At 49.3% G+C, this 22,453-nt stretch overlaps 5 protein-coding genes across 5 annotated transcripts; 3 read left to right on the forward strand and 2 right to left on the reverse strand.

Moving 5' to 3' along the window:
• Positions 1 to 8,939: 8,939 nt before the first annotated feature.
• On the forward strand, positions 8,940 to 10,944 carry P174DRAFT_436907 (uncharacterized protein). The gene is made up of 3 exons (XM_024826152.1): positions 8,940 to 9,560; positions 9,713 to 9,772; positions 9,894 to 10,944. The coding sequence occupies exons 1-3, from the start codon at positions 9,355 to 9,357 to the stop codon at positions 10,630 to 10,632; spliced, it is 1,005 nt and encodes a 334-aa protein (XP_024687084.1). The 5' UTR covers positions 8,940 to 9,354; the 3' UTR covers positions 10,633 to 10,944.
• A 332-nt stretch (positions 10,945 to 11,276) lies between these two features.
• On the reverse strand, positions 11,277 to 12,401 carry P174DRAFT_508751 (uncharacterized protein). Its single transcript, XM_024831488.1, has 2 exons — positions 11,769 to 12,401; positions 11,277 to 11,708 (listed from the first exon to the last, which is right to left on the reverse strand). The coding sequence occupies exons 1-2, from the start codon at positions 11,955 to 11,957 to the stop codon at positions 11,610 to 11,612; spliced, it is 288 nt and encodes a 95-aa protein (XP_024687085.1). The 5' UTR covers positions 11,958 to 12,401; the 3' UTR covers positions 11,277 to 11,609.
• Positions 12,402 to 12,678: 277 nt separating this feature from the next.
• P174DRAFT_19384 (uncharacterized protein) lies at positions 12,679 to 13,734 on the forward strand. The gene is made up of 3 exons (XM_024821285.1): positions 12,679 to 13,056; positions 13,115 to 13,166; positions 13,326 to 13,734. The coding sequence occupies exons 1-3, from the start codon at positions 12,820 to 12,822 to the stop codon at positions 13,658 to 13,660; spliced, it is 624 nt and encodes a 207-aa protein (XP_024687086.1). The 5' UTR covers positions 12,679 to 12,819; the 3' UTR covers positions 13,661 to 13,734.
• A 2,684-nt stretch (positions 13,735 to 16,418) lies between these two features.
• Positions 16,419 to 16,842, forward strand: P174DRAFT_456208 (uncharacterized protein; the record flags this gene model as incomplete). Its single annotated transcript, XM_024829408.1, has 2 exons — positions 16,419 to 16,462; positions 16,569 to 16,842. The coding sequence occupies 2 exons, from the start codon at positions 16,419 to 16,421 to the stop codon at positions 16,840 to 16,842; spliced, it is 318 nt and encodes a 105-aa protein (XP_024687087.1).
• Positions 16,843 to 18,015: 1,173 nt separating this feature from the next.
• On the reverse strand, positions 18,016 to 20,161 carry P174DRAFT_447112 (asparagine--tRNA ligase DED81). Its single transcript, XM_024828640.1, has 3 exons — positions 20,063 to 20,161; positions 18,260 to 19,873; positions 18,016 to 18,206 (listed from the first exon to the last, which is right to left on the reverse strand). Exons 2-3 carry the CDS (start codon positions 19,723 to 19,725, stop codon positions 18,080 to 18,082), a joined length of 1,593 nt encoding a protein of 530 aa, XP_024687088.1. The 5' UTR covers positions 19,726 to 19,873; positions 20,063 to 20,161; the 3' UTR covers positions 18,016 to 18,079.
• Positions 20,162 to 22,453: the final 2,292 nt, after the last annotated feature.

Below are 22,453 nucleotides of genomic sequence, written 5' to 3' on the forward strand. Positions count from 1 at the left end.
AAAGCGATTTTCAGTTGAAGATCTGAGTCGAAGGAACCATGGGGCACAACGTAAACTTTCGGATACTCGTACAGATACTGACTAAAAGGCCGTCGTTGATCTTGCTGAAGTAACGAGATCGACAATTGACCGGCAGAGTGCAGAGGTTAACTCGAGTGGAACACGTCCGGAGAACGTTGCCCGTGGCGGGGTCAGATCTGGGGTGTTCTTGTCGCAGGAGAGATTCGCAAGTTTCGCACAGTTGCCGAGGGTTCGGGGGACGAGACAATATACGCGATGGATATCAATATGGCTAAATGTAGCCGTCTATAAAATGCGTAGGCGACAGCAGCGGCTAACTAACGGATGACTTGGAAGGCCAAGCTGCCACGGTTTGCTGATATATTAGGTTGTCGGATTTAAGATCTATCACTGCGTCGCTCTAGAGAACGCCCTGGAAGGACTGTGAAGAAACAAAAATGTCGCTCAAGCTATGACCGGCCGAGTGAATGGGATAAAAGAAGAAGTGATGATTGAAACGAATCCGAAAGGGACGAGGTGGCTGGAAACGAGGTGCGCGGCTCCGCAGAGGCAACGCCAAAATAAAGAGAGGCTGAAGAGTAGAGAAATGACAGGCAACAAGCGGTCACTAAATAAATCCTTAAGAGGGAAAAGATTATTTAAGAAGAGAATATAGAATGAACTCGGGAGAGAAATAGGAATTAGATGGAGAGAAGGGGAGAAACAAGTAGTAGATGATAAGAGGATTGATGGATTTGGCCAGGTTAGCGTATGGGCTCGTTGAGTGAGAGGATTGTCGAAGCGAAGAACTTGGGTCGAGGAACCGAAAAGGGAAGTTTGCTTGGTTTGGTTTGGCTTGGTTCCTGAGGTACCAACTAAGTTGCCGGATCCCGGAAATGTTATGTCGATTGGAATTCCCAGTTGACACTTGGTATATATTGCTCCTTTTTAGCACGATTCTACTACCATTGCGACTATTCTATAATGGTTTCGATAGGTATATGCAGTTGAACGACTGTGGTTTTGTTTATTTTAACGCCGACTCGAAAGCAGTCCATTGATCTGACTTGGATCAAGAACTGAACTTGAGATCCTCGATGGACTCTTGACCCACTAGGCAGGGAGTATGGGAAATTCTAGCCTGCTATGATATCGCGCAACATCCGGCCTTCCGCTTTGTATAATCTTCTCGCGCTCTGCTACAATGGCTCGGTTCTGTTCTCTTCTAGAAGTGCTCTGTATCGATCTACCTACCTCCAGGTAGATTTGCTGGTCACGTCGTATCATCGACTTCCCATCTAATTGAAATCCGTCAGAAAGTGTTACGTGTAACAATTTGTCTTATACTGAGTGTTCCCATAATAATGGGATTATTATACCCTTGCACTTACTTAACGGCTCATAGCCATGGATGACTGGTGTACGGGACAGTACTGAGCACTCTCTACGGCACTACACCCATAAACCAGCCAAACCGGAGGGAGCAGCAATCTGAAACAGCAACTCAAACTGGAGGTTTTCTGAAACGACCTAGCCCCCGCATTCCAGCCATCAATGCTTCTGACACTGCCATCCAGTTGGTTGACGGCCACAAATAGTTCAACTCCGTGAGGGATGAAGAAGAATAAGGCCATAGAAAGTACAGGTCCTTGGACCAATTATTACTCCGTACTTCATGGGAGAATATATGCCTCAGCGCTTGACAAGAAGTTTGTTGATCTGCTGATAGATGCGTGACCCTTGACACGATTCCTTAAAGCATAGTTAGATACATTCTGGTTTCCCTAATATGTTGGAGCTCTTTGGACCTCCAACTATACAGGCTGCTTATAACAGTGCTTAACTGGGAATTGTTCCTCAGTTCATCTTACTTCATAGTTGGCCTCCTAAGACAGCAAGGAATATGCAGTCTTGCACTTATTAGTTCTTTATTTGTCCATGAAACTGCTGCCCCCTATAATTAGCCTGCAATAGCTTTCTTACTTTTAGAGCACCTCTAACCATATACTTTTTTTTTCGTGATGAATTCCTGCCATATTTCTACCACCTCAAGGATCTATCTGTACCGCACCTTCTCAAAGACAAAGTAATCCTCATGAGAACTCTTGAATTCTTCCATGCGCTTGAAACCTGCCTCCTGAGCCCATTGCAGCAGGCGTATCCGCTTCCCAAATACACGACGAGATCTCAATAGCATTATTGTCAATCACCCTCTCCTCCAATCCAACCCTCTCAACCACCTGAAACTTATACATGTCTACTTCACTCCTTCCTCCAGAGTAGAGCGGCGGATAGGAAACTGCCTGTAAACAACACCCGGGTACAGCTGACTGATAAACTGCGTCCGCATCCCGCACCTCCGCCCAGGTATCCTCATTGAGTCTCGATTCGCTCAGCGAGCCCCGACATTGGATCGGATTCAATGGGGGATATATGCGCATCCTGAGCCGGAACGCAGGAAGGTAGCGGCTTCCGCGAAGAAGCGCTTTGGCTCGTCGACGCCGGTGAGATGGCTAATGCTTCCTACCACAGATAACAGCAGATCATTATAGATAGCGAACTAAAAAATGGTACTTTGATAGATAAGGGACAGGAACCAGGTGGTAGAGGTGGGTAGCTAGAGAAAGGACTGCAGTACTGAGTAGTGATGTATATTTTGAGGGCGTCTGTAGATGCCTTACCGCCTGAGGCAGATGGCCGCCACCAGCGCTCCGCACCGCCTTGGATGAACTTTACCGCCCAGGTAGCTTCGGCCATTGACTGATACGAGCTTCATTCCGTCTCATCTGCACTACAACTTTATTGCGCAGGTGTTTTCGCTTGCTAATCATCATTACTTAATGACTGTGGGTCAAATAGAGCGAATGTCTTCTAGGTGAACGTGATATTGCACGTCCACGCAGCCACGTCCTCAAACTCGACGGCTCATCCCGCCCTTCTGGCACAGTCAACCCTCAGATCCCACAAGATGGCAGACGACAAGGAAACATCCGCGGAAGAAGAGGTGGTGGAATCCCTCATTCAGGGTCGCGAGAGACGAAGTACAGCAGGGCGCCATCTATCCGCGCTTCTGAACGCTGAAGCAGACGACGAGCTCGCGCTTCTGTTCGAGGAAGTAGACGACGACAATGAATTTTCAATTAACGCGGAGGAAGAAGCAGAAGAGGAAGACCTGGCTTTGGACTCATCCTCCGACGACGATGAAGACCAGGGCCCGAACGTGCGCGGCGATGATCTCGAAGGCGAGAAGGAGATCGAAAAGGAAGCGAAGGCCGACCGACAGAAACGCAGAGCACGCGAAGATCTACGTCTGAAGCTGGCCCGGAAGAAGGTCAAGATCGATCCCTCCGCCGTCTCCGCAGTACCTGCCCCTCGACCCAAGAAGAAATCAGAACGTATCTCGTGGCTTCCCACCGTTGAAGAAGGACCTACGCGGTCGTCCTCGCGTCGTCAGACGATGCAGAACAAACAACTTACGCATGCGCGGCTCAAGGATAGCGAGGAGAAACGTATCCGGCTCATCGCGACTATGGAAGAAGCTGCTAAGAGGAAAGCGCATCTGAAACCGAAAGAGATGACGCAGGCGGACCGTCTAGCGGAAGCTGAACGGGTGGAGAGGTTGAATAGCAAGAGTCTGAGTCGGTGGGAGGAGATGGAGAAAAGGAAGGCCGAGGAGAGACGGGCAAAGATCGAGGCGCTGCAGAACCGTCGTCTGGAGGGCCCCGTCATATCTTACTGGAGTGGCATCGCTACATGGGTCAATGGCCGTTTGACGCGCGTGGGCAAAGTTGACATTAAACCGAAATCAGAGAAGGAGGAGCCTACGCGCAAGAAAAGCAAGAAGACGGAGAAGGAAGAGAAGAGTACGGCAGAGAAGCATGCTCAAAATGCTCCTGCAGGGCCTGCTACTTCGCAGACCGCTTCTCTAGGACCCTCTACGCCTCAAGAAACCCCTGGCCAAGAAGATTCTGTGAAGGCTCCTCAGAAAGCAGAAGAGACAGTACCCGTTCCTGGGGACCAAGACGCAGAAAAAGCCACGACGACATCTGAGCCTACGCAGGCCACCTCCGCCCCAGGAAAATCTACAATTTCAGAGGGCTCCGCAGCTACAGCAGAATCTACAAAACCCGTCCCACCAGCTGAATCAACGCCAGCGCTCGTTGAGGCAAGCACAGAGAAGGCTCCTGATTCAGAGCTGCCAAAAATAAAGGCAGACACGTCTAAAGAACTAGTCGAAGGCGAAAGTAAAGCTACCGGCGAGGCCCCGCAGGAGAACGAGACGGCAGCGGCCGGCTCAAAATCGCCGGGCGAGGCACCGAAGGATCCGACACAGGCTGCAGCGCAAGTATCGGAAGAGAAACCCGCGCCGAATCCCGACCACTCGAAGCCGGAAGCGGCGCTGTCGGGAGTCGAGCCGGACGGTGCTTCTAAGACAACGGATGCTGAAGCGCCCACGACCGAGAAACCCTCGTCTGAATCTAATGTGGCTCCTCCTGCTACTTCTCTGCCAGCTACCCAAGTTCCTGCTCTCGAGCCTACGCAGACAGGCCAGCAAGAGGAACCAAAAGTGTCGGTATCAACCGAGCAGGAGCAAGTAGCGCCTGAGATACATGTGGATCAGCCTGCCTTCTGGAGAGATGACCCACCAAAACCCCAAATCCCTACTCCGCCTCCGGTGGTCGAGCAAACGGGACGATGTCTGACGATTCTCGAGAACTTTGATGAGGAGACTGCACAGAGTCGCGAGTTTAGCATTTATTTCAATTCCAAAAAGCCTCCCCGGCTGACCAGTACGTGCACTTCCTCAAAGCCACTCCGTCTAGATGACCAAGCTGACTTATTCTCCAGAAATCTCCTCGTCACTCTGTGTTATCACATCTCTTCCTTCGCGTTACCGCGATCCCGAGACCTCTCTCCCTTTTGCCAACGCATATGCATATCGAGAAATCCGACGGGCTGTTGCCCAAAAGTCTGCGTGGAGTCCCATGCTAGGCTGTTATGTTGGTTCTGTCGGTGTTGCGGCGCGCGGAGTGCCAGCGCGATTCCTCAATCCTGATGCGCCAAGTGAAACCCAACAGAGCGAGAAGAAAGATGGCAAAGATGGTGAGGAAGGACCTGCATCTGCTGCCCCTGGGAAACCAGAGGGTGATATGAAGACTCCCGGAGGTGTTTCCAATCCACCTGCGCCAGCTGCCCCTGCTACACCAACACCTGTGGCGGCGGGAGGCGTGGATCCAATGGACATTGATAAGCCGTGAAGGCTCCCTACCACTTGGGCAGTGCCCATTTGACCGGATGCGCCTTTTTTTCTGTATGATAGGTTGTGTAGATTAGATACCCAGATGAGTTTACTATACCTTTAATGCTTCAGGTGATAGACTTTGCTGTCCATATCTGCATACAGGATGCATGCATTGGCCCGTTGTACATCCTCTACTGATTCGAAGCCGATCAACCAATTCAACCCCGGTAAGCCATCATCAGCGACTCAATTACACCATACCACCTTTACATGAGATGCTCAAGCTGAATTACCTCACCGATGCATGAAATTAGCTCAATTCCATCACCCCTTGCATCACCTTGGAACTTCACATCACATATCACATCATTATGCCGTTGTATATTCTCACCAGGAAAAAATAATGACACCATTCCCTAGTCCCCGCGTTCACTTTAAGACAATCCACGGTAGTGGCAAACCTTGCTCTGTCCTGTCCTTGGGCTAGTCAACGGAAGGCAACGGGACCCTGAGCCCTGTCCCGTTCGGCAACTGTGTAATGATTGAGGGAGATAGGTTGATTGGGTAAAACGCATGTGAAAAGAGGAAGATACCTAGAGCCAAGTTTTCTCCTGGGGTTGCACTTTGGAGAGGAGATTGTATCATTTTAGGTCGGATACGGCTTGTCCAGATTGGGGCGGAGGACCTTGGTTTCTGTGTGCTGCGTGCATATCTGGCATGATAATGAGCAAGGTACGGAGATGGAGTACCTTGATGTTGATTTCATCTTGCAAGATTCTGCATTAGGAAAGTTGGCTCGTTGCGTACCACACCTTCCCCTGGACCTGTGGAGGTCATGGGCAGATAACCGCAGTATTGATTCCTTTCATTTCACCTTGGTGGTCGTGTTATTCGCTCTTCGCGTCTTCTACGAAGGTAGCAGTAGCTGTGTCCTGTGCATGAAGTAGTTCCAAGTACCTGGGTAGAAAACCGCGCAAGGAAAGTCGCACAACGTCCACCGCACTGTCTTACCAGAAGGATACTCGGGTTATGTACTCCGTACCCAGTAGGACATTGCGTCGCGGATTCGACTTTTACTTGGAATCTGGACCGAGAACCAGAAATCAATGATGGGGCTGTGTCCAGTGCTCATCATACAGCATTGCATGCTTGTAACGACGACGCACGACGCAGGAGGCCTTCGACTTTGATAGCGGGGCTGTCGGTTGTGTGCATCAGAAATTTGTCTGTAGTACTGAACTTGCCAGCCTTGGGAGTATTTTATCTCGCCATCTGCCTCAGTAGACCGACGAGTAGTGCCTTGAAACGGGTCTACCTTGCTTAGTCACCTGTATATTTTCCCGCAATGGCATGGATGTCGATCATTGGAGCTTGGAGCTTGGAGCTTATCTGTGCACCAGGCAATGAATGACCTGAAGTTGATGAGTCCGGAATCGGTCACCAGGTGAGTGAGTTGTCATGCGGCATTCAGCAAGACGTGTCATAGAACCATGGAGAACTCTGAGTGAATGAAAACTTTGTCGACTATGGGGTAATGGATGACGAAAGAAAAGACGTATCTACTCTTTGTCTGTTTTCCAAGGTTGGTATCATCTTGTCAATGTGTCCCATAGAATTCTTCAAGCCTCTGGTCATACATACATACGGGTTTTAATTGTTATCAGAGTATTGATTGTCGATCTCCCCCGTACCTAAGCCTATTCCGTTATTCATTTACTCTGTACGGAGTATATCTCTCTCAATCGACCAATAGCCCAGAAATTCGCCTCAGACCGCTCACCAGAGCGTCTGGTAATTCCATCAAAACCACTCATAAATTTTGAAACATACAGGCTGTCTCGGGGACTCAGGTCGCGATCATCAGCTCAGACATCGGCCACACCTCCATCGATATGGCATGAATGATTGGATGTCACAACCGCCGATCCATCAAAAGGGTCTGCAGAAAAAATTCAGGATATGGTCCATCTTTATGCACGTACGTAAAGTTATCCGATTTCTTCTACCAGGCTACAACGTGCTCTTAATCTATGGATACAACGTCTTCCGGACGGAGTTGCCTAGACCCCTCGACCGCTTCGTGTGGGGAGCGGGATTTCGCCCTTTGCAGTCAACCGTCAACAACCGTGTCGCCGAATATGGACGCCCGACACTGCCAGAGTGTCTGTGCCAGTGAGTATGCCAGGACTGGGCTGATCTGGCATTGACCTGGCAGTCCCATTAACTCCCACATCATCACCGTGAGGGGCATGATTGGATTGGATTGTTATCTTGATCCCAGATCCCGATAGTCGTGGCTCTGTCGGTTAAGAGAAAATCGGCAGACGATCGGAAAGGCGAAAAAGCAATAGATAGTTACAAGGTTCGTAGCTTTATCTGGTGATCTAGACTAGACTATCTAGGTGAGGATAAAACGAAGAATGATCAACCGTTTTCGTCTTATCTTGACCCCTCCATCAGTGAGAGAAGATTCTTGCTCGGTGCCGCGGGGTATCCGAATGGCTGATGAATATAAGAGCATTGAGATCTCTCACTGAACTATGACTTACAATCGACTACGGTCGAAACCCCCCAAAATTAGCAACTTAGAACCAAAGAACGAGATACTGCGGATCTTGCAGCATTTGCGCATCATATCTGTCCGCCAAACCTACCCGATTCCGCACCCGTCGGAGACCGGTTAGATCATCATCTTCTGTGGTGAGGTAAGCGATGTTATTATTATAGTATTATGATATCTATTATTATGGTTATTATTACTACCTCGTTACTACCCTGCTCGCTTGAAATGTTCATAATGCACTCATGGATTGCGCGTTCCAATTGATACCTCAGGCACCAGCATCTGTTCTAGACCTTTTGGTCCATCATAATAATGTTGTTGATGATGATGATGGCGTGACTCACCTTTTGTCTGTTGACAAAGGACAAGAAATCAGCCTTCGATCCGATCCCATCATCAATTGTTATTATTATTGGATACTAAGGAAAATATTGAAGACGTATTGTGTGGAAATCTCTTCTGGAAAGGACCAACTGGCTAACGAGTTGCGTGCATCATGCTTTCTCCGTATAGCGGGACTGCTGGGCAGAAGTTCTAGAATTTCCCTCGGCGCTGAGACCGGCTCCCAATCATACCTCCTCCTTCGTGCTCGGATATCACCTTTTGGTCTACGAACGGTCTATCTACAGGGTACTCTCAATCCATCAGCATACATAATCACTGTCGTTTCATCCATCTTGACTTCCGATCGACTTGACTTTCATATCTATTCTTATCAAAGCACATCCATCCACTCGTCCATAATTATCGTCGACCCTTGCTTTTGCCGTGGCTTACAGTATCCCTGTCTCATTCCCGGTTGTTGATCTCCGAGCGATTTATCGTTAGCTGCCCGATATCCAATTATCCAGCCATTATCAAGCAGATCTCGTCATTCAATCGCACGTGCTTTGTCGACCAATCCGAGGATCAAGAAGGAAACAGGAATTGCATCAAAAATTCATTAATATAGTCACTGGTATGTATGCTTGTATCTTGTTGCCCTCTGAGACAGCCATATCTGCATCCTATACATCATTCTCCCCTTATCTCCCCCCATTCAGAAGCTTGTGATAACGGCCAACCTACCTGCCCACTGCCGCTTGGTGCAACTGAACTGTGACCTATCTAACCATTTATGCGTCACTGCAGTCACGCGTTGCAATCCCAAGCAAAAGCTTATCGCTGTTGTTATCTCAACCGGCCCGGGAATTTCGTGGATAGTCACGCTACACATAGCTGTCTATCGAGCGGAGGCCTGTATTTCCCTCAGCATTCCTCGGACAGACATCATCTGCCTGAAAACCGGGACAAAAAAAAAAGGCGCAGAAGACAGGGGAAAGGACATTAGAAAAATCTCCGCAAAGCTGCAGCAATAAACACCACCGGGTACGACAGTCTGAGACAATTGATCGATCCAATTGCGTATCGTCGCAAATCCCTCATACTTAGTTCCCCCTTAGGGGATAAGCTCGTGCTCCACAGGCGTCCACTCGGCGCAAGGTACCATTGGCAGAGTATCTCTATCTAAATAGAACTGGAACGAGTATATACATCCTCACCGCCATCCATGACTCAATCGAACTCCCATCTTCATCATCGACGCACTCCCTCCTCTAATGGCTCGAAAGTGAAGACCTCGCGACCGGCGCTACATCGGAAAGGCACATATTCTGTGAATCATTCCATCTCGAAGCTAGGCTCTGGGCAGGTCAGGCGTCCGGAGCCCGAAAGCGACCGTCAGCCCGACATGGCGGCCAGCTTTTTGAATTTCTGGTATGTTGTTGCCCGTTCGTTATCTTCTTTTGGAATAGAGAGGGATGAGAGAGCCCGTCTGTGCCTGGATCTCTCCCAATTGGCCCATTCAGGCCTTATCGTTGCTGCCCATCCTTGCATACCTTGGACATCAGAGCTAATCAACTTGGCAGTGCCATGTGCGAGAGACAGATCACGGTGCCGGATAATTCTCTTCTCTATTGCAGTGAAAGGTATGCATACTCCTTATCTCTTATCTTTTATCTCTGCCTTTGTCTTAGCACCCATTGTGACCTTTATAAACCGTCAGTTTTCTCTACTTGATGACCGTCTGCTCACACTACATATCTGCAGCTGTCGTCGTAAAGACTCGCACAAGCCACTCTCCGCGTCCTTCCCATCGAGTGGCTCGGTACCCTACTCCAGGTCTCCGCCCACCTCTCCTCTCGTTTCTTTTCGAATGATTGTCGCTCCGATGACTCCCACCAAGGTCCCCGTCAAATCCACCCCGGCCACTGGGATATCCACAGACGTCCATGACTCCAAGGTAGATCAGGACCCCTCTGAATGGAAGCCGGTAATACCTGCGGCTTATGGCAGTACGGGGTCGCTGGCGTCGACGGAGGCCTGGCATTATCTTGCTCAATTCCACGGCAGCGAACCGTCGTTCCCGAGGCGTCGCAACGGTGCCGGTCACCGCAGCTCGGCCAGCCTATCCACGCTCATGAGCGCAACGGCTCCTCTTCCATCTTTGACCCATACTCCATCCACCACGGCATCGTCTTTTAGCAGCACGGCATCAGACTACATCGGTTACATGCCCGACCCGTCTCATCGTCCGTTGCCTCCTCGCCACAACCCCTACTTTCCCAATGGCGCTGGCGTCACCAAGAGTGTGGAACTTGTGGTGCCTCACGTGGAGACCCCGTCTGCGCATGCCAACGCTGTGGACATGTCCGACAGTGGCTCGATCTTTCCAGCTAGCAGCTCCCTCTGGAATGAGAGTTTGGCAGGAAAGACTCCTACCGAAACGGTGACCAAGGCTCCGAGTGCTCTTGATTTGCCCATCATGTTGAAGCAGGAGACTTCGTGATCGGTCTCTAAACGTTTGACTGGAAAGTTGCAGCTGTTGCTTTCGGTGCCGTTCAAGAGGCCACATTTCTTTATGTTCTGTTGCGGTGCTTCTACCATTGTCTACGAGCAATTGGAAGACAAGGAAAGATATAGATCCAAAGCTGAGAGCGATACGATGTGATGGATAACGGACATGGCGACTTGATTATTTTGGCGCTTTCGTTCTTTGATTGATCAGCGAAAAACTGAATAGATTTTAATACCAGGGCTTAAAAGCATGGGCATGAACAGGTTAGAAAGAATAAGCGATAATACGCTCCTTGAATGGTCCGATGTGCCTACAAATGTGCATAAGTTAAGCCGCGGTGTACCTCGAGCCTGGAATGTAAACAACGACATCCGCGGTCAGCTGCAATAAGTATATATATAATATACTACTCCCCTTCAATCGAAAAGCAAGATAGACAGGAGTTACTGTCAAGACGGTAACAAGTTTCAACCATATAGCCAACGGCCTGATTACATGAAGAATCGAATCTGTTCAACTACTTTAATCCATTCAACTTGGCGCGCAGAGAAGTAAATCTAGTATCTCAATGCGTAATGTGTCAGATGCCCAGTGTCTTCTACAGATCGAGCCGCTGAACTTGACTAAATGCCCGAGTATCAGTCGCAATGCTATTGCCACACAGGTACGGAGTACATAAGTGAGCTAGGTGGCCAGCTCCAGTCATACTCGACAATACTATAGTATCTGCAGCTCCAAGCCAGTGATTCCGCTTACAAGCAGGATATCATCTAACTATACTGAAATAAGAAACAAGGGCAAGCCGCTCGAAAGGCACCAGCACCGTATTTCATGGCCCCGGACATCACAAATCAGATAAGTCACCAAAGTTGAGAGTGAAACAAGGTTGAGAATGACGCTATATCCAGGAAGAAAAAAAGGAAGAAAGAATACAATATCAACAAGCTCGAAGACCGGGCAGGTCGAAATCACTCGGCGTCACCGTCACCCGTGGATGCGGGTTTCGCTTTGGGCTCTGGTACTTTGAGTTCGATCTCGTCTGAGATGCAGCATGTCCCATCCTCGTACTGGATATATCGTTAGAACTTTGACTTGAAGATTGATTTAAGTGGAAGAGATGCACTCACTGCTCGGCCAGGACACGATGCAGCGCCGTAGAAGTAGCTCTTGAAGCAGACCGAATTGCCTGCGTCGTGACCGCTGGGTCCGCCGTAGAAGACTGGGTTTGGGACCGGCGCGGGAGCGGGAGCTGCGAGGATGTGCGAGGCGAAGAGCGTCGCGGCCGCGAGGCAGATTGTGGAAAGATTGAATTGCATTGTGGATGGTTTGATCTGGTTTGGACGAGATGCTTTATGGGTATCTAGGACAGTAGTCTAGTATTCAGGAGAAGGATGGTATTATCGTTGAGCAGGCGGATGGGTGTGCGCGCGACTACCTCTCTACTTATACCAGGATGCGATGGGAGACGATGCAAGGGTTTTGTTGAGATGAGAATTGCTGAGCATCTCGATACGGTTATCCTGGTTCATCGCTGGGGATATTATTGGCTGTGGTTTCCTATGGCGAGGGTTAGGAATGCTTGGATGTCTTGTGTTTTGTTTTGCTTTGGCGATGAGCACATATCTACTGTCTTCATCAAGGGGAAGGGCGAGGTTGTTTTCGACTGGAATGTGAGGTTGCTAGGGATCAAGGGGTGAGTTGAGCGCGTTCAAATGAAGGAAATTCCCTTCAGTAAAGGTATTATCTAAGGAAGATGTTACAGTAGAGAGAAGCAATTCGAAGTATCAAGGTGGCTCGTTGCCTTTGACTGAAAATGATTGACAGAACATACACTGATCCCCAACCACGTGCCATGTCCCATACTTTGTTTTCGTCTAGATTGATCGATAAGCTCATATTAACAAGGTAAACAGTCTGGTACTGTGATAGTCGCAATAGATGATGCTATCATGTATCGCGATCTGAAAAAATATATGTGTATCGGGCCGCCACTGGATGTATCCTGGTTCGCAGAGTTTATAGAGCGGCACGACCCATGGTTGATCCCGACCACTCAACAATCGTGGCAAATTACTTCGTGCTGGTGAGAATATCCCGTGAAACCAGATTCAGCAACGCATGGTGTTTAGTCGAGATGTCGCGTAGACACGACAATCTCTTCGAAGTCAACCAGCGCCCATGACTAATTGGAGTTTCCGGAAAAAACATCCGGGCAAGCAATTCAGTCAGGGGCCCTCCAGTCGCAACCCACTTGGATTTGTGGGATATCCAAGGAACCGGCCCAGTAGCTCGGCCCCTAGACTTATCCAGTCGCGGAAAGTCAGAGCAAATCCTCATGAGAGTTCTTGGAAGATCGCTATCCTTGACTTGCTGCTCAATCAAAGACATGAACGAGGAGCTAAAGCCTTCAGTAAGGTGCCTGCCCGATAAATAATGCTCTCACTCAGCGCATCAGTTTCATTAAGGAAAGAAGCCACGGAGTAGCACATACCGTACTCGTAGGCAGTGGCAGATCTACGAGATAAGTACGTCAAGAACCAGGCGGCCTAGAACACCCGAGCTATTGATTTTTCAAGCCGTACTGAGTACCATGGGTCTGACTCGCGCAAAATATCGAGTGCAGAACCATCTATTGCCTTGCCCAAGTCTCTGCGCAAGAGTTCGACCCGCTAACTCGCTTACAGCAATGGCCTCGCACAAGCCGCACCTCCTATCAGCGACGAACTTCGTTGCAAATTCCCAACGACTGCATCATTCCTGGCCAGGAATAGTAGTTCTAGCCAGAAACCGTTGCATCAGAAAGAACTGCCTGTTGGTTGAGTTTGCTAGTTCACGCTGGCGACCAGGCGTCAAGTGGAGCCGCAGCATGGCTTCAGGAACTATTTTCCATCGTCTATTTGGGTCCGGCTGGCGCCAATCGGCGCCAGAGGATGAACTCTTGTCGTGGGCCTTTCTCCCCTTTTCTTCCTTCGCTTCTAGCAGGTTTCTGCTGATACCCATTGGAAACCGCGAGAACTAGCCCGCATATATTTCTCGGATGGAAAATACTGATTCCCCGCTTCATTCTGTCGCCAAATGACCCGTATCGATCATAGAGAACAATAGACCTTCCGAAGCCGTCTCGTCTCGAATCTGTCCGGGAAAACTCAGAAGAGAGAAAATCGACCTCAATGAACTAAGTGAGACGAAGACCGATGTGATGCTCCAGGATGGATCCCATAATTCCCTCCATAAAGGCCTATCCCGGATCCAAGAAGCAGACACGAAAACGAAAGTATTGTCGATTCGGGAGCTAACAGTCGATGAGTCAGTCCACTGCAGCCACAAGTATGTCCAGTAGCCACACATCCTGGGACGTCATTCCAATCTCGAGTCGTACGATACCATGCGTTCATCTCACATCGATACTGTTCACAAGAGATTCAGAGTCAACCCTCAAGCCAACGAGGGCATGCTTTGACCTTTGAAGACAACATCCACTCTGCAATCAAGCGACCGATCTCCCTCCTCGACCGTGAATTCTACTCTCGATGTTGTGACACCCAGTTGCGGAAGCGGAAGGCAGAAACGATCACACGCAGCAGTCGACACTTGACATTCTCGTAGCACCACCATATGGACTACGCGTACTCCCCATGGGTTTGCAACACGCATTGACGCATTGGGCTGTCAAATGTCGAAGCTTACCTTCAGAGTTCGTCGTATTCGATCATGCATTGTGCATGATGGTTATCAGTGATGCATCTGGTACGCCCCTGAGGTGACTACACCGCTGGCATTCAAAGTTAGGCTTCTGAGACATGAGAGATATGGTCGTCCATGAACAACCTATTTCTTGGTTCTCATTTATCTTGTCCATGCAGGCTGATTTGATGACCTTTGATACCGTTGAAAGACCGTGAACCATCCGGGACTCCACTCTCGTATCGATCGACTCAGAGCGAGAGATGTGGCACGAACCCAAGCCTTTCCGCTTGGATCGGAAGAAATAGCGGAAACTGCAGAGATAAAAACGACATGGTTGTATGCTTGACCTGGTCTCCAGTAGCAGTCCGAATTACCACCCGCCGGCAACTTCGTGTATCTTTGCAAAATCAAATGCTCCCCCGAAGCACCATCCACCGGACATGTCCGGTTGACTAATTGACCAGAAATGTCATTCAATGAACATGTCTCCCCCTGATCATGGTTCACGACGGTCACCGAATACTATCCCGACTGAAGCGTGGCCCGCGTTGTGATGGTGACCACTTAGGTAACCTTCATCCAGTGAGAAGGAGAAGAGGGCAAGGAACGCGTTTAGACTGCTACCGCGGCCTTCCCCTTCTCTGCGTCATCCATGCTTGCAGTATAAACAATCCAGAGACAAGCAGTGTTGTGGTCTGAGCTGGGAGCATTTCACCGCAGCAAGGTATATTGCCGCCTATCAGCTCGCAAGAGCCTGAGCACTGATGTTGAGCGGTATCTTTGTGGGCCCCAAGGGCATAGCAACACTCAACAGACTATCCTGGGATATGAGCCTGAGCGACGGGCGATCAGACGGCGAGGTCGACGATTCTTCGAGTAAAAAGGGGTATTTCCGGCACTCGCGTTCGGAGGATGTCGCTTGGCATGAGCAGTGAACATTCTCGCGAGACTGTAGGTGGCAAGGCTTGCACAAAAGGACTTCTCTCCCAGTCGTCTCCTTTCTTAGCGGCTATCAGTTGGGGTGACTCGGTTGGTTAAGCTCTCCCAGCCAAGCCCTGATGGCAGCAGGTGATGATTTTGCGCAACTGGAGACTGACTTAAATCTCTGAAATAACTGACGACGACGCAGATCATGAAGAGAGCAAGCAAGCCAATTTGTGAATTGTTGTCTTGCTGGCTGGCCTAGATTGATGGGTAGCGGAGACTGACCGGACCATAAGATTGGCTGGTAGGGATTACCGAGTCGCCGTACGGCACGGACTAGTTGAAGACGGAAGTACATTCTCGCGAAGAGGTTTTTCTGGTGACAAGATCCGGTGAAAGCTTCAATCGCGTCTAGATCTACGCGAGATAACCACTTCACAGCTTCAGGTGGCATGATTAGGGAGAGATAGGATTGTGAAATGCGGAGTTGCGCAGAGCAAAGTGTTCCTGTTCCTTTCTCGACTCTTCCGATCATGGAGGAAGAAGGGACCCCATATCGAATATTCCATATCATACATTCGCGCAATAGCGTATTTTTGGCTCACGGCGCGTCAAGAAACCCCCAGCCTCCAAAAGCTCTGGTAATGTTCCAGATCTTTCCGCGCGGGTAACTTCTGGCTACTTGCCCTCACCGCGGACACTGGCCAAGAGATACCTTTTTCCTTCCTGTCATTTTAAGCTCACCCGGCGGGCGCCATTTACGCCTTATCAGGTTTCTACTGTCTGTCAGGCCACAGTGGAGAGAGAGAGGATCAGCCATCACTCTCGATCTTTGTCAGGGATTCGATTGCGTGGGACGAACACCAATCATTCAGCCTTAATTCAGCGCTTAATTCAGCCTTGACCTCTCACAGACTGACTCCGTGGTCCACGAGAGAAGAGGGGGTGATCGGCTTCTCACAAATATTGGCACTTTGTCACCTCGACAAACATCCAGGTCCTGAGAATCCTTGTAGGTCCCTGAACGTTGTCGCAAAGCTATTCAACCTATTCCTTGTTTAGACCTCTTCACGTTGAGTGACTGCCAAACGCCGTGGTACATACAACAGAACCAGGACGTTGTTCTTGACAGATAAAGAGGGTTGATAAGAGAAAGTCTCAACGGCATGGAGCGTCAAAACAAGGGAACACGAGAGAATGGAGAGCAAAGGTGAGAGGCCCAGCCTTTTTAATCATCCAATATCCGTTCCTATTCATAAATCCTATACCTACTTGAGCCACACTTTATGTGGTTGCTAAATGTTGACTGATGTTAGGCAAGATCCCAACGCTCAGCGTAGCCAGCAGCTCGAGCTCGAAGCCGCCATCGCACAAACTCAGTCCCAGGACGGACGCATCGAGGACACGGAATATTATACAAACTTCCTTCAGCAGCTTCTGGGGTTGGTTCGTCATGGCGACCAGGAAACCGTTTCTCGCATGATATCTGTCATCCGTTCTGGGGCCTCCCAGGAAGAAATCCTCAAAACATTATCCGAAATTTCGAACAACAGCCGTCAAGATCAAGAGGGGAACAGGGGTAGCAGATGATAGGACTGAGCAATGGGTAGCCTGAACTCAAGCGGCGTGCTCTTGTCTACTTTGAGCAGTTTTCCATGTGTTTATCTTTACTGTTCTCGCTCTCGCTCTTCGTGAAATCGAACCTACTGTGTTCACTGTTCACGAACCCCTCGTAGTGAAGATGTTCGAATCTAAAGACATTTCTGTCGAAAGATTCCGTGTGCGCTGAACCGGGGAGAAACGGTATCCATTAGTATTTGGGACTCCTGATCTTTTGTTGACTGATACACAAGCTGGTGCAGCATATGGCTGTCCATTCAGGCGATACCTATTAACCTTCTCTACTATCATGCAACGCCTGCCGAATGCGGTTCCGCGAGAGTTAGGTTCAGGCATTTTTTTCTCTAATCCCGAACGCTGGAGATCATAATGCTGTTCATGTAAGCCCCTATGCAGCTAGACACGATTGGTAATGCCATCACTCGTATGGTTGGGATATGACGTTTGGTTTTGAAGGATTGGGGCGAATTGCCTATCACCATCGATGACCAGCGAAAACGAAAGTACATAACTTTCCAAATGAGCGCCGCTCGTACAATCCATTAAACAATGCGAGTGCAGAGTCTTCCATAAACGTGGCTCGGCTCCGCTTGATCCTTTGAATCCACCTGGGCTGTGCCCTGTCTTGCCCGTCTGTTTTGAGGATGTATATGCACCTGTATCCTTAACTTCGGCTAGCGATCCTGGTGGCTCTATTGACTAAGTATGAGATGGAAAGGGGCGTCATATTGGAGATACCTGGCTGCTGGAAGGCATACACTCTCATGTAGATGGTGCGTCTTATAGCGTGCTAATTGGGGAACTGGAACGAAGACAAGAATATCCTGCTCTGTAACGTGATGCCTTGTTTCGTACGTGCCGTGGCGAGGGAACTTCTCGGTGTTGTTCGGACGACAATTCATCAGTGCAGCTGCTAAGATTGAGTTACCATTTGGATTATTGAGAATAACATGCTTGGCTCACAGTTGGCTTTCTCAAATAGCTCATGGCGATCGATCTGTCCATCAGAGGATGTACCTCAGAAGTCCTTGGTGGTCTAGCGAATCTTCCGCGAACAGTAGACTCCTTTTGCATGTGCTATTACTAAACGGCGCCTGGGGTTAAAGTGCAAGGCAGGTCTACGGAAATATGAGTATAGAAGAAGCAACTGATATCAAAATGAAATTCATAAACGCTCTGATATGTCTATGTGGAGTCGTGTACAATATCAAGGTGTGCAACGACCGGTGAAGCGAGGATACAGAGAGCAGTCTCTGACTGTGTAGCGGGCACACAACCAAGCGAGGAACCGCTCGAGACCGAGACCGTATCCACCGTGAGGGGATGTGCCGTACCTGAAGCAATGATTTAGACGTAGATCCTGACGTAGAGTGGCAGGCAAACTTACTTTCTCTGATCAGTGTACCAGTAGTACGGGGCGGGATCCATTCCCTCGTGCTTGTAGGCGGCCATCAGTTCATCCCAGTCGTCCATTCTCATACTGCCACCGACGATCTCGCCGACACCAGGCATGAGGACATCGACACTCTCGGTGACGCGGCGATCTTCGGGATCCTTCTTCATGTAGAAGGCCTTAATCTCGGCGGGAAAATGGGTCAGGAAGATGGGCTGGTTGATGATGTCGGTCATCTTGCGCTCGGCAGCTTCGGCGATATCGTCGCCGAACTGGTGGGGCTTGCCCTCCTCATTGGGGATGTCATGTTCGACCAGCCACTGAATGGCGTCGGCGTACTTCATGCGGCGGAAGGGGCGACTGGGAGGTTTGAAGTCGGGGTTGAGCTGCTTGATGAGGGCGGCGGTGGCGGGGTCGGCGAGGGTCAGCTCAATGACCCGGCAGATGACCTCTTCGAGGTGGTCGAGCAGGTCGGTGAAGGTGATGAAGTCGAGCTCTGCCTCGATGTGGGTGTACTCGGACAGATGGCGACGGGTGAGGGACTTTTCGGCGCGGAAGGAAGGGCAGACACAGAAAACGTCACCCAGAGAGGGCAAGCAGGTTTCCAGGTAGAGCTGGGAGGATTGGGTGAGGTATGCGTCCTCGCCGTAGTAGTCGAATTTGAACAGGGTGCTACCACCCTCGACTTGCGTCTGCACCATGGCAGGCGGGGTCACTTCCAGCATGCGCTTCTCCTCAAATACCTGACGGAAAGCCTTGAGGCAGGCGGCGCGAACCTTCATCACGGCCGAGGAAGTCTCCCCACGCAGGACGAGGTGACGGTTGTCGTAGAGGGTCTGCGGGTCGGCATCCTTGGCCACACGGGTGGTGATGGCCTCTTTGTCACCGGCAGCGCGACCAATGACGGTGAAGAAATCCGCATGCAGTTCCCGGTCGTTGGGCGCATGCTGCTTGGGAGGCACCGCGCGCATCTCTCCATGGATGGCCATGGAGGTTTCGAGAGTGAGAGTCATGGCGTCGTAGGTCTTGGTCAGGTTTCCGGTCAGAACACACTGCAAGTAGCCGTAGCCGTCACTAAGAGTCAGGAAGATCACATCCTTCTGGACGCGCAGGCGATGGACTCGTCCCAGCACACGGACACGAGTGCCTGGAGTTTGTGTTTCGGGTGATCCAAGCTTGACGATAGCTGGGTCGGTGACATCCAGGCGAATTCGCACGGGCTTGGGCAAAGAGGGGTCTTCTGTGATGACAACTTTCTTGGCCTCCTCCAGAACCTTCTGACGCTTTTCAGCTTCCTGCTTCTCGCGAATGGCCAATTCCTGCTCCTTGGCTGCCTTCTTCTTCCGCTGCTCGACGATGCTGAGCGCCTTCTTTGTGGCCGACTTGGTCGCTGGCTTCCACTCCAACTTGGCGGCTGGGTCGACATCCTCGCCTGGGGCATCTGTCTGAGATTTGCGCATCAAGTATTGATTGCCTTCGGCCGGGGGTGTTGGAGGTATGCATGGACAAGAGTCTTGTAGGGAGCCGATTCAGAACCGGTCGCGGTCGAATCGTCGCGGCCGACGTCCTCGTCGATGTAGATTGTGGCCATTTTGCAATCTGATCTTTCTTGTTCAGTTAGGTTAGCAAAGTGATCTGGAGAGAAAAAGTCCTTAATTGTTTGAGTTGTTCATGAAATCGTGCCAACTCAATCACCGCCCTCATTCGGGTGAGTCACAAAAAGCAACCGGAGGGAGGGAAGATAAGGAATTTAGTGCACCACGAGGGATCGTTTGAAACAAATTGGAGTGTACTCACAAGATATATATTTCTCAGATTGGGCAAATGGAATTGTCTATACACACACACCGAATCCCTCCAGAGAGAAGAGCAAAGCAAACCGCACAATGTCTGGGGATTTCTCTGCTGCAGGACTTTTTGGAGGGGTAATTTTTATTGCGGTGATAGCGGACACCTCCACGTTGGCCTCAGGCATCAACTCCTCCCAATATGGCAAATTGACATGCTTACTTAAGGTGCCTTACAGGTAACTTATCAGTCGAACGACTCTATTCATATTCGTTTGACTCGATCAACGCCTTCAAGACCGTTGATATATGTTCTAGACTAGATATTGGATGACTTTCAAAGAGAGCATATGTTCCATGACTACTTCAATAGCGAACTATGGCATCAGGAAGGATTATCTCGCATCTCTTCTCTTTCCTCTCCTTCAACCGCATTCAATTCTCACTGGTCTGGACTCTGTGTTTCTGTCATCATATCCGGTCCTTCTCCATCTATCTAATAGATTGATTCTAGCGTTTGGTCTGTGTTGGGATGCTCGATTTGCTAGCAGAGTATGTTTCACATTCAGTTCCCTTTTCCCTGCCAAGCCTCAGTGAGCGGAATCTCTCCTTGCAGCTAATCCTAACAAAGTAATTCCTGATCCTGCAGAGTCCCGGATCAATAGGTGGTCCGGACAGTACCTGAGATACCTCTGTCGATGGGCTATCATAGGCTCCTTTCAAGATTCAGGAACGGAACCATGTTTCCACAATAATAAGGCAAGTTGATCTTTGGCCACTGTAAAGGAGACACATCTTAGCATCCATTTCTCCCGTGACATCTTGGTTGAATTAGTTCCATCATCATTTTGTGTCTGTCAATAGTTTATGGAGTAGCCGTACTGACCATCTATATATCTATCACTCGTCTTTTTCGCCCCAAGTCAGGGACAAACAAAAGCAAATATGCCGGATCTTACCATCCGTGGTCCCATCATGATTTGCAGCTGGACTCTCGACTGTTGAGGATAAATTGAACGTCTGGCGTAACGCCCAAATTGAATCCTCATGGCTTGGGAGTTGGAAATGTATGTGTGACTGGCAGAGGCTTAAAAGGCTATCATCTTCCCCATTGAGGTCTGTTCCTCTCTTAGCCTCAAATCCATGGATGATGGTGCCGATGCGCCATGGACTGGACTGACCTGCCCTACCATGTTTACTCCACAATTTCCCCTATTCTTAGTATGGATAGTACCTTGTATCCCCTTTTCTAATTGTCTGTCTTTCTCTCAAGACTCATGTCTTGATTCACCCCCCATCAGGTCTAAGCTTGTTTTGAGAGACTGTGACCGGTAAGTTTGGGCGTCTAAAAAGGAAATCCACAGAAGGTTACTACTAGTAGATATTCGACAGTTGCTTCAATAATGGCTTGATGGATCATCAGAGAGTCATGAAAGAGGACACCAGTCACTTTTGGTCTTATTCCTCCCCATCATCCTCACCACCAACACCATCAAACCCCTTTTACCCTCTCTTCTGTTACTCTTGCTCGTCTCTCTTTCTGGTCATTCATTTACTGCTTTCAAATCTACTGCCGTCTCTTCTCTGCAGCTCGTAAATACTTATCATCTGTCCCTGTTCTGCCACAGACACTGACTTCTCCGGTACATCTCCAAGCGTTCAAAGTTCAAACATCCTCATATCCACTTTGTTTTTAGTCTCCTACAAAAGATGGACTAATTATTTTCTCTTGAATGCTACCTTAAAACAGTCTAGTGAACTACCTTACTCCATACTCCAGACTACTACTACTAGCTTTAGACCAACTAGCTACGGGAGCAGAGACCTAGGTACTCTCACTCTCCTTTTCTCTCCGCCCTCACTAAAGTCACTCCTCCGTACTCGCTTTGTTTTTTCCCTCATCCCCTATCTACTATCTAAACTAGATACTCCTTTTTTTTTTCTTCTTTTCTACTACGTACTTCTTTTGCTCCATACAGACTTACTAGGAGTATCTGCTTCGTCAGTTACTCTTCTTCTTTCTCTTCTCCATTTCTCACTATTCTCTTCTTGTACTAAACTAATCTTCTCTTGATATCCCATTCCCCCTTCTTGGCTTTTTGTTATTGCGGCATTCATTCTCTGCTGCCAATCCATGCACATTCCAATTGACCATTGAAATCCCTTCTCAACACGTCTCCTTTGGAGATTCTTGGTCTTTTCTCCCTTTCTTGGTTGGTTTTTTTGTCTTTTGCTTCTGGATAACGATCACTTGATTTCTTCTTTTCGTTGAATCATATTCGCTTTCCACCTTTAACTTCTATTCTTCTTCCCTTCTCAATTTCCATTGCCCCTTTTCTTCTTAACGGGGCTGATCCTTAGGCCGGTGGCTTTCTACGGCCTCTGATCATTAATATCGCTC

Source organism: Aspergillus novofumigatus (assembly GCF_002847465.1).
Source record: "Aspergillus novofumigatus IBT 16806 chromosome Unknown P174scaffold_1, whole genome shotgun sequence".
In the NCBI taxonomy this organism is placed as follows: Eukaryota; Fungi; Ascomycota; class Eurotiomycetes; order Eurotiales; family Aspergillaceae; genus Aspergillus; species Aspergillus novofumigatus.